This window comes from Oryza sativa, chromosome 2 (assembly GCF_034140825.1).
Source record: "Oryza sativa Japonica Group chromosome 2, ASM3414082v1".
Taxonomy (NCBI): Eukaryota; Viridiplantae; Streptophyta; class Magnoliopsida; order Poales; family Poaceae; genus Oryza; species Oryza sativa.
Window position 1 is genome coordinate 32,292,468 of NC_089036.1, and position 11,208 is coordinate 32,303,675.

General features: G+C 44.8%; 1 protein-coding gene across 1 annotated transcript; it reads left to right on the forward strand.

The window, feature by feature from the left end:
• Positions 1-8,840: 8,840 nt before the first annotated feature.
• LOC4330775 (7-deoxyloganetin glucosyltransferase) lies at positions 8,841-10,685 on the forward strand. Its single transcript, XM_015767316.3, has 2 exons — positions 8,841-9,435; positions 9,602-10,685. The coding sequence occupies exons 1-2, from the start codon at positions 8,919-8,921 to the stop codon at positions 10,540-10,542; spliced, it is 1,458 nt and encodes a 485-aa protein (XP_015622802.1). The 5' UTR covers positions 8,841-8,918; the 3' UTR covers positions 10,543-10,685.
• The last annotated feature ends 523 nt before the right edge of the window (positions 10,686-11,208 follow it).

The following is an 11,208-nucleotide window of genomic DNA, read 5'->3' on the forward strand; positions in this document are numbered from 1 at the left end:
CGTGTGCAGTGAGCAGTTGAGTACAACCTCGCACAAGGGTGCACCGCTATTTGCGTTTTCCTACTCTCCTATTGGCATGGTGGCATGGGGTCGTTGGCTTTGACTTCACACATGCTTTCGCCAGTCAAAGGGCTGGCCACCCGCCGGCACCCTCTGCCCATGTTCGAGCTTCGATCGACCGACGAAATCCAAGGAACGACGTCATTGGCTTCCTCAGTTTGACAGTTTCTTTCTTCTCCACAAACTTGCCTCATCGACTAATATACTAATAGCACATGTATTTATTTTTTTTCATAACTTCGTCTTAATACTATAGCACTACGTACTCCTCCGTACGTATAGACGTATAGTGTTGACAAAACTATAAAACTAGTATTTCCGAAGGTTCTCTGACAATATATTTTATATCCTAAGAACTTTACATTTTTTATTACTCTCACTACTACAAAAGTGATTTTTCTATACGAGGCTCCTTGATTTTTGCAAACGGACCATAACTAGTGGCGTCTGCAAAAATCGAGGGTCATTTTTGCATGTGGCCCCTTAAGTGGCCTGTATGGAAAAATCGATTTTTCCATACGGGCCACTTAAGGAGGCGTATGCAAAAATAAAATTTGAAAAATTTGAAACTAGTGTATCTCACTCATATGCACTCCAAATTAGATGATTCTTTTTTCTAAATGTTTCTAAAATCATCCTCTATCATGTTATTGTGTTCTTACTGCTATTATTTTGGCCATTTTTTCTTGTGACTTTATTTTATCAATTAAAACTTTGAATTTCAAAACTTCAAATAATATTTTGAAGCAGTAATTGATTTCAGCTGAAAAAGTCATCAACAACAAAGTTGTATAACACATCAAGATATATAACTTCTATTTTGGTCATTTCTTCATCCGACAAAGATTTTTATAAGATTGATCACAAAATGTACATATCTCTTATAGTTTTATAAACTATATAAGATATATGTACATTTTGTGAACAATCTTACAAATAACTTTGTCGAATGAAAAAATGACCAAAATAAAAGTTATAGATCTTGATGATTTATACAACTTTGTTATTGATGACTTTTTCAGTTGAAATCAATTAGTATTTTAAAATGCTGTTTGAAGTTGTTATAATTTTAAATTCAAATTCAAATTATTCAAACAAAGTCATATAGAAAAATGACCAAAACAAAAGTTATAGATCTTGATAAGTTATACAACTTTGTTGTTCACAACTTTTCCATTTGAAATCATTTATTGATTCAAAATATTATTTGAATTTCTTATATTTTAAAATTCAAATTTTATATAGCTCAATCAAACTTGGATGGAGAAATGACCAAAAGAAAATTGGTAGATCTCAATGATCTCTACAACTTTGTTTTTGAGAACCTTTTCACATTAGTTCATTTAATACCACAAAATTAGATTTAATGTTCATTTTTATCTAGAAGTCTGATTTGCCTCCTCTCCCTCTCCACCACTTCAAAATTTCAGCAACCTTATCTCCAACCTTATCTTCTCTTATCTCCTCTCCACCATTACTTCTCCTCAACTCCCTCCCCCCCTCTCTCTCTCTCCCCCTCACACACAGCAAGACGGGCGGGCGTCGGCGACACCGAGGAGGCACGCGGTGGCGGCGGCCGAGGGCGGCGCGGCGCGAGGCGGCGGCGGCAAGGAGGCACGCGGGGGCGGCAGCCGAGGGCAGCACGGCGCGAGGCGGCGGCACGCGGCGGCGGCCGAGGGCGGCACGCAGTGGCACGCGGCGGCGGTCGGCGGGAGCGAGTGATGGGGAGACGGATCTAGTGCCGGCGACGATGGCGGGCGGCGTGAGTGATGGATCCGGTGCCGGCGACGACGGCGGGCGGCGTGGCGACGGATCCGACGCCGGCGGGCGGCGGGGGCGATGAATCCGGCACCGTGCGGCGGCGGGCTAGGGTTTGGGATATTTTGGATTTTTATTTTTTTTTGTTTGCTGAATTTATTTTCGCATGCGGCTGGTATAAGCAACCGCATGCATGCGGTTGGGCCGGCCGCATGCGAAAAGGGTGATTTTTGCAGACCTTCTCTCTCATGCGGAAGATGCCTTTTGCCCGTATGGAAAAAGCCTTTTTTACTAGTGTCTGTCCGTTTTAAAACACTAAATAAATGCTTATAGTCAAATTGGAATAAAAAGTGAATTGCATTTTGGGCCATCTTTTATTACTAAGTATCTTTTTAATTGTTATCTATCTTTTTTTTACTTTGAAATAATTATTTTTGCCAATTTTAGACTACTTTGGCGTTTTTGTCTAGCCATTATCCAAACCTCTACTCTGACAAAGATATGAGCTACACGTAAATAGGGAAAATCGTAGGCATAAGAATGCCAATGTGCTTGAGGTTATCAATGCGCTCGCAAAGAGGGTTTAAGTGGTTCAAAGTGTAAAAATATCAAAATAAGTAATTCAAAGCGGAAAGATTGGATATAGTGTGGTCTAAATTAAAACTTCGGTAATATAATGTGGCCCATAATGTAATTCACTCAACTTTTAAATTAGTAATAGATCCTTGACGTAATTTAGTAAGGGTATGTTTGTTAGAGCTCCAATTTCTAAATTTAGCTTCAGTAGTTGGGTCTGAAGTGGAGTTGTGCAGCTGCTTAAACCCAAGTCCACCTCCGTAGTTCATTTTGTGAAAGAGCTCCACCCAACTCGGCTCCCATTTTAGGTGGAGTAATTGGCTGAGCTCCAACTCCAAGAGAGGTGGAGCTGGAGCTAGAGCTGTACCAAACAGACCCTGAGTTCCAAAGCTTCCATTATCTAAAACCAATTAGTAATAGATTAAAATAATTGTATTTACATGTGAAAAATGGTATTAATTGATTTTTCATAAAAAAACATTTTCATGTAGCAATAATTTTAATCATATTCAATAATATATAGTTAGAAATATTAATGATAGAACATATGCATTAGGGATGTAATGCTGGAAGTGTTGAGTAAAAAGGAACATCGGTTGTATGGAAGAACTATGCCAAATGAATATAACAATATGATGTTTAACATACAGAGAAATAAAAAATATAATTTATTAAAGTTTTCAGTTAATAAGGGTTTGTTTGGTCGATGATTTATTTTATACTACGCTTGTTTTACTGAAAGTGTGCTAAGTTCCACAAAGTATAACCGTAAGAATGTTTGACTAAAAAATAAATGTACGATTTATGAGCCACTCGTGTTAGTAGAGGATGTCCAGTAAACAATCAAATATATGGTACTTTAACGAGCTGTGGCACAACTAATTAAGGCTTGGCATAGCCATTTTTAGCTGCGGACAAGAATACAAACAAAATTAGGTCCTACCTGTCACGTTCACAAAGGCGTTCCACCCTCCACCGTGTAGTACTGTAATTCCTTGATGTTGCATTGTTGCGTGCTCGATAACCATTAACCGAGGACGCGGGTAATGCCTGTGGCCTGACAGCGCTTCATCCCTTATCCGCGAGCTATATGCTTCTAGGGTGTCCGCCTAAGAACATCTTTAATCGCCTCTTCAAATCTTCATTTGACCAGTTTATATAGTAGATAGTTAAATTTATTTTTTTGCTCTACTAACACCTTCATTACACTCTCTAATCTGATAATGGGTCCTATATATCAACCTCTCCGTTACCTAATTCTTTTTCCCTTCTTCCTCACCCTTATCCCTCGTCATCTTCTCCTTTCTCTTCTCTATTCTAGCCGAATCCATGCAAAAGTAGAGATGGTGGAGGCCAGGGTACTCCTTCTATGTGCACCCTTTGCCATGGCCTCTGCCTTCCTTCACCATTGCACCACCATGGCCATGGTGGGTGACGAAGCCTAGGCCATCCACAGCGAGACGCGCTTTATTCTAGGGCTCCCACACGACAACGAGCAACGATGCTGGGGACGACAACAGATCAGACTCGTCGGCGGTATTGTAGAAGGGAGCGAGCGACTCGAGATTTGAATATTGCCGCATGTCCCGTTGATTCGGCTCGATGCGGTGGCAGGGAGCAATGTTGGGACTGCAGTGGCGGTGCCCGTGCTGCGGGTCCGACGCCTTTATTGGATGCGATGTCATCGCCCTTCCCCTACAGCGCCCGCAATAGGTCACTGAGCCAGCGGATGGTGGCGGCGGCGATAGTGGCGAGGTAGAGAAGGAGATGCGCGAGCGCGCGAGAGAGAGAGAGGGAGGTAGAAATAGTGTGAGGGGGCTCACCATTGGCAAGCGAGTGTGACTGACCAGATTTGTCGAGTGAGGGGAGAGATTCGGACAACCAGATAGCTTGGCCATACAGTTAGAGAGACAATTGGAACATGATTTTTGGTTAGAATTGTCAAATTTTGGCTTGAAAAGCTATTTGAAGAGGCTGAAGCTATCTCCGTATTTATCTATTCCTCTTTTAGAAAATAATAAAAATAATAAAAAATGATGTACCAGTCGTTCGGTGTCTCTCTTTTGTGGTTTATAATACCCGTCCATAAGATGAGAACTGTGATGCAGAAGTTGACATGGATCGAGAACGATCTGTACCGGTCATGCTACATGTACACGCTGTATTGTAGTCTATTTATTGGCAGGGAATGCGAGCTGCACAGTAGACTGTAGGCCATCTAGTTACGGTACTCGCAAGTTGCAGAAGGGCCAAATTTTAGCTGGAGTGTTTTTTCTTTAAAAAAGAAAATCTTTAGCTGGAGGACATACGTGCACCTTATGGAATCGTGGATGGCTGTAGATGGAGTGCGGGGAATCTGGATTCACCAGTTAAGCCCGGTTGATAATTATAGGGTTGGAGCATGACCGATGAGATTTGTGCCTGGCTGGCCAATGGATTGCAACTATTGCAGCAGCAGCAGCGATATTACTACTCGTCTTATTTAAAAAATTTATGTAAATATAAAAAACAAAAAGATGTGCTTAAAGTACTTTGGATATTAGATAATAAAGTAAGTCAAAAAAATAATAATAATAATTTTAAATTTTTTTAATAAGACGAGCGATCAAATAATACAAGTAAAAACTCAAAATCCTTATATTATAGGACGGAGGGAGTGTGTCACCCCCCCCCCCCCCCCCCCACACCACACACACACACATGATCCTGCCCAAAGGAGGGGAAATGGTCACCCGATGACTTCAATGGGTAGATGGCCCCTCTGTGAACAAATTGACAGTAAAAATAAACAGCTATTATTGTCGTAGCATCCGTAGTAGTCATCCATCTGGTCAATTGACCGGATGATCGACTTTCTGTACATCTAGTCCGGTGAATATCTTTTTCATGAAACTCAGATAACTTTACAATAGTATATAGGAGTATTTTGCAACTACTACCACGGTCCCAGAATATAATAATAAATATAATAATTTTTAAATGAATGTGATATATTCTAATATTACGAATTTAGATATATGCATGTCCAAATTTATAGGTGTGTCACATTTACTAAAAAATTATTATATTTTAAGATGGATGAAGTATCTTTCTTCATATGAATACATTGAGTGCGCGAAGAAAGTTTTCAAAACTGTGGAGTGTAGTCCTTGAATGCACAGTACGTATGAGGCCACCCTCTTGAATTGGGGTTCTGCCTGATCATTTGATGAGGACATCCTCCACTATTACCCGCTGGCAAAGACGTAAAAGTCGGACTACGACCGTGTGAGCCTCTGAATAATTCCACCTTGCTTAGATTGGGAGGAGGAAGCCACCTTAAAAGGGAGAGCCACCCTTCCCCTATTGAATTAGTCTTTTAGGGAGATTGGGCCTTTCCCTGAGTGGGTGTGCCAAAGAACTGTTGGGATCCAGGCAACCTAAAGTTATTGGGCCTCGGCCAACCCCACCTAGGCCGGATTATTATCATTTGGTATCAGAGCTGGGCCCTTGTTAAGGGGGTGCGAATGATGAGGACATCCTCCACTATTACTCGCAGGCAAAGACGCAAAAGTCGGGCGGCGACCGTGTGAGCCTCTGAATAATTCCACATTACTTAGCTTGGGAGGAGGAAGCCACCTTAAAAGAGAGAACCACCCTTCCCCTATTGGATTAGTCTTTTAGGGAGATTGGGCATTTTCCTTAGTGGGTGTGCCAAAGAACTGTTGGGGTCCAGGCAACCTTAAGTTATTGGGCCTCGGCCAACCCCATCTGGATCGGATTGTTATCATCATTGGACCCTGGCACCCTGTTCAACATTGAATTTTATTATTTTTAAACCTTTTTATTATAATTATTTTAAAAATATATCTATAGATTTTTTTTTTCATAACTGATCTATTAGCAACATAAAAAATAGTGAATATTGTACTTATACTCTACCACATTGCTCAATTGTCACCTAAGTAGAGTGAATATAAAAAACATCGACTCACCTGTCACCTATCTCTCCCATTCCTCTCGCATAACTTAGTGATCCTCCTGCTCAGCGTAGAGGTGATGGTAGGTCCAACATTTTAGCCTACAGAACTTAAGGACCGGGTCTGAGATGGGTTAGGATGAAAATTTATACATTCTGACTAAACAATATAAGATCTAAGAGTTGTAAAAGAACACATGGGACTTAACCCATTACCACCCTGCCTCAATGATGAGGTGTGACCAGCAACTGCCTTAACGTGCTTACTTTCATCGTCGGTCACCGCTTTTCTCTCCAAATCCTATCGCAAAGACGTGTAGATGCCACAAAATTTGGAATGAGATCGAGAGACTACGCATATTAGGACACTCTATGGATGACAAGCTTGAGGGAGGACAGCAACTTTGGATGAATGAAGAACTTGATGGAGACCTTTTCCACCATGCCATTGCTTTTCTCTTTCCCTCACCATCACAGACGCAGTCTTGCTAGCCACTTGCATCCCTTCTTTAGCCTTTGGACTGCCAGATCCGGTGGCAATGAGCTCGTCCAATCCAGTTTTTGTGACCGTGAGCGTTTCAAGACCAACATCGATGATGTTTGTGGGCACCACACATCTTCTTCTTGGACTCTCCGGGTGAAAAACTTATTTCGGATGCCTGGAACAATGATGATGATATTCAAGATATCGCAGAAGGCGTCGCATTAAAGTTTTTCTGTTGGTGCAATATCCTAGAGACGGTAACTCTATTAGATTGGGTTCGTTTGGCGATTTTAAGATCTGGACTAATGACTGATTTACAACTCAGTTTATCTACGACGCTTTCTTCCGATTTGGTTCGACGTCAGTTCACCTGTGGTGATAGACGTGAATTTCAATTGAGAAAGGATCAACACAGCTGGTTTCAGATATTCTAATTTGCATGGTTTTAGAAAAACAAAGACTACGTACAACATGTAAGCCATCGGTAGAAATAACATTTATACATACTCTCACCAACCATTGAAGGAGACCAATGTTTTTAGGATGGTTTCCTTACTAGTTTTGTTGTTATTAATCAAGATGTAATATTGTAATTCACGGTTATTTGTCGTAGAAGCTCTGTAATTGATGTAACTTCTCTGAAGTAAACAACGGAATGAATTCTATTGTCTTGTTCTAAAAAAAATCTATTGTCTTAAAGAAAATCAAACCATGAAACTAGTCAAATGGACAATGAGCAACGCATGACACAGTTGCTTGTCAATGTGCTGTGGCCGTCCTTTATGACTTTTGTTGTACTCCAATTTCGCGGATAAGTCCATTCGGTTACGTGTGATAGAGAAGTCTTTCTTTCTTTCTCTGTTCCTGTATCTCTGGAGTCTGCGACTTCGGGCTATAACCCTTGAGTTAATCGTCTTTAACGATTCAACCTGCACTGTCCAGGTCGGTATGGAAACTTTGACGGCAAACCACCATATGCATTTACCATGCTGCAGTGTACGTACAGATGTACAGATCTGCAACCAGTTTGGAAACACGTGCGTAACGACCTGAATGTATAGATTCAGATAACCGTGAATCACAAACAACATCACGATCAACTCTGTAGAGTGTACCATCAAAATTTTGCACCTAGATTAGTTTGGATTACGTCTCTTCGAGGTAATCTGAAAGGCCTCCGTCCCAACACTTAAGGGCACCCATAATGGTTATCTATAGACTCTCTATAAGAGATCCATGTCAGTATATTTTTCTAGTTGGAAGAGATTAAATGAAGAGAGAGAGCAAAGCTATTTACTAACCTGGAGATAGTCTATAGAGAAAAACGAGGCAATGTATTAGAGAGCTATAGATACCCATGTAGACATACTATTGAGATGGTTTACTATTAATCTAATCTATTGCTGAGATGTACATGTTTTAGATAGCACCTTACTTTACCATTGCGGATGCTCTTATGTAGCCGAGTGCCGACAGATCACGAAAGGATAGCAAAAGGCACCGGCAGGGCTGCAGCATGAATGCACCTAACTTCGCAGAGCCCATTCGGCATTTCTCCATTCTACACGAACGTGGTGCGCACGCAGAGCACATGCCCCGGCGCGGCGCGGCGCGCATCGGCGCATGCGCTGATGTGCCGCTCGCTGCGGCTGCGCAAGCGCAGGCGCAGGCGCAGGCGCAGGCGTACCTACACCACGCTGGCGCGTAAAATATCCTGCACGCTGCACGGCTGATTCCAGATTTCCAGTAGGTGGGCCATAGGCTGCTACGGTGCTACCGCCACAACGGATCGGCATCAAGTAATGCTAATAAACAAATTCAATACCTCCATCCAAGCCAAATCCCAAGACGTTAACCACTTAATTTGTTCATACCACCCATCTTTTTTTTTTGAAAGTGAGGGAAAGATGTTGACTTTTTCATACCACAAACACAAATATTGTTTGCTTTGCGGCATTTCCTGCAGCTGCACTATAAATACGAGTTGTCCAGCGCCCATATCACGTACAAACTCACCAATTCGACCACAGTCACCACAGATCTTCTTCCTTCCCGAGACGCCAGGAAACGCCGGGAGAAAGCATGGGTTCTCTGGGAGCAGCAGGTAAGCCGCACGCCGTGTGCATGCCGTACCCGGCGCAGGGGCACATCACCCCGATGCTGAACGTGGCGAAGCTGCTCCACGCCCGCGGCTTCGACGTCACGTTCGTGAACACCGAGTACAACCACGCCCGCCTCGTCCGCACCCGCGGCGAGGCCGCGGTGGCGGGCGCGCCGGGCTTCCGGTTCGCCACCATCCCCGACGGCCTGCCGCCGTCGGACGACGACGACGTCACGCAGGACATCCCGTCGCTGTGCCGCTCCACCAAGGAGACCTGCCTTGCCCCCTTCCGCCGCCTCCTCGCCCAGCTGAATGACCCCGCCACGGGCCACCCGCCCGTCACCTGCGTCGTCTCCGACGTCGTCATGGGTTTCTCCATGGCTGCCGCCAAGGAGCTCGGCCTCCCCTACGTCCAGCTCTGGACAGCCAGCTCCATCAGCTATCTCGGATACCGTCACTACCGCCTCCTCATGGAACGTGGCCTTGCCCCACTCAAAGGTGAGTACGAATTTCTCTGCGTACGTTAATGCGCACGTCAACCATTTCTGCTCGGTCATATCGGCACCTGTCACGTCTGCATGCATGCATCCACCTTCGCCGTTGAGTGCGTCACACAGTAACAAAAACAGCTTACACATCTTGTTGTTTGTCTCGGCATGAACAGATGTCGATCAGCTGACGAATGGATACCTTGACACGCCGGTGGAAGACGTGCCGGGGCTGAGGAACATGAGGATCAAGGACTTCCCGAGCTTCATACACACGACGAACCCGGAGGAGTACATGGTAGGCTACGTCATCGAGGAGACGGAGCGCTGCAAGGATGCCTCGGCCATCATCGTCAACTCCTTCGGCGACCTCGAGGGTGAGGCGGTGGCGGCCATGGAGGCGCTCGGCTTGCCCAAGGTGTACACGCTCGGGCCGCTGCCGCTGGTGGCGCGCAAGGACCCGCCCTCGCCGCGGCGCTCGTCCATCAGGCTCAGCCTGTGGAAGGAGCAGGAGGAGTGCCTTCAGTGGCTCGACGGCAAGGAGGCTGGCTCCGTCGTGTACGTCAACTTCGGCAGCATCACCGTCATGACCAACGAGCAGCTGGTGGAGTTCGCGTGGGGGCTGGCCAACAGCGGCAGGGAGTTCCTGTGGATCGTCCGGCGCGACCTCGTCAAGGGCGACACGGCCGTGCTGCCGCCGGAGTTCCTGGCCGAGACGGCGGAGCGCGGCCTCATGGCGTCCTGGTGCCCGCAGCAGGACGTGCTGAACCACCCCGCCGTGGGCGCGTTCCTGACGCACAGCGGCTGGAACTCGACGCTGGAGAGCTTGGCCGCCGGCGTGCCCGTCATCAGCTGGCCATTCTTCGCCGACCAGCAGACGAACTGCCGGTACCAGTGCAACGAGTGGGGCGTCGGCATGGAGATCGACAGCAACGTCAAGCGCGGCGCCGTCGCGTGCCTCATCGCTGAGCTCATGGAAGGTCAGAAGGGGAAGGAGATGAGGAGGAAGGCGGAGGAGTGGAGGGAGAAGGCGATCAGGGCGGCTAAGCCCGGCGGCTCGTCTCACCGCAACTTCGAAGAGCTGGTCCGCCACGTGCTCCTGGCCAAAGAGTCGTAGCTCCTCGCGTATGATTTCCTTTGCGCTAGTGTCGTTGTCATGAGTGATAAGCCATGAGGTGATCAGTGTTGTATTGTGTATTTGTGGCTACTGGCCTACTGCCTATATATACTGGATGGTGCAATATCACCCTGTTTGATTTACATTGTTCAGCCTATTATTGTAATGGATTATCTACTCATTATTTTGATAAATTTAGATATTTAGAAAATAGCTTCGTCAAACTAGTTGTTTAGAGAAACGTCCAGGGGTCTTCCGGCTAGCTACACAAGATGGTGGCTAGACGACCTAGGTTCGAAGCCTCACCCCTTCAAATTATTTGATATTAGGTCATTATCTAATATTCGCGTCTTTTTTCAAACAAGTTGTTTAAGTAATGAAATAGAAACAATACAGTAGAAGAACATTTTTTTTAGAAAATACGTTCTCCTGAAGCGTAGAGCAAATTATTTATTTCAATAATTTGCTGAAAAATCTAAATGAACCGGAAATGCATAGGAGTGGTCGATCGGCAGGAACCTAAAAATGTTGATTTTAAAATTTTGTGGACCATGATTTGCTCACAGTGGACCAGGATTTTTATCATGGGTATGCCCCAAAAATCTCAAAGCCATATAAAGAGTCTATTATGCACACAAATACAACAAAAATGACTTGAATTTATCA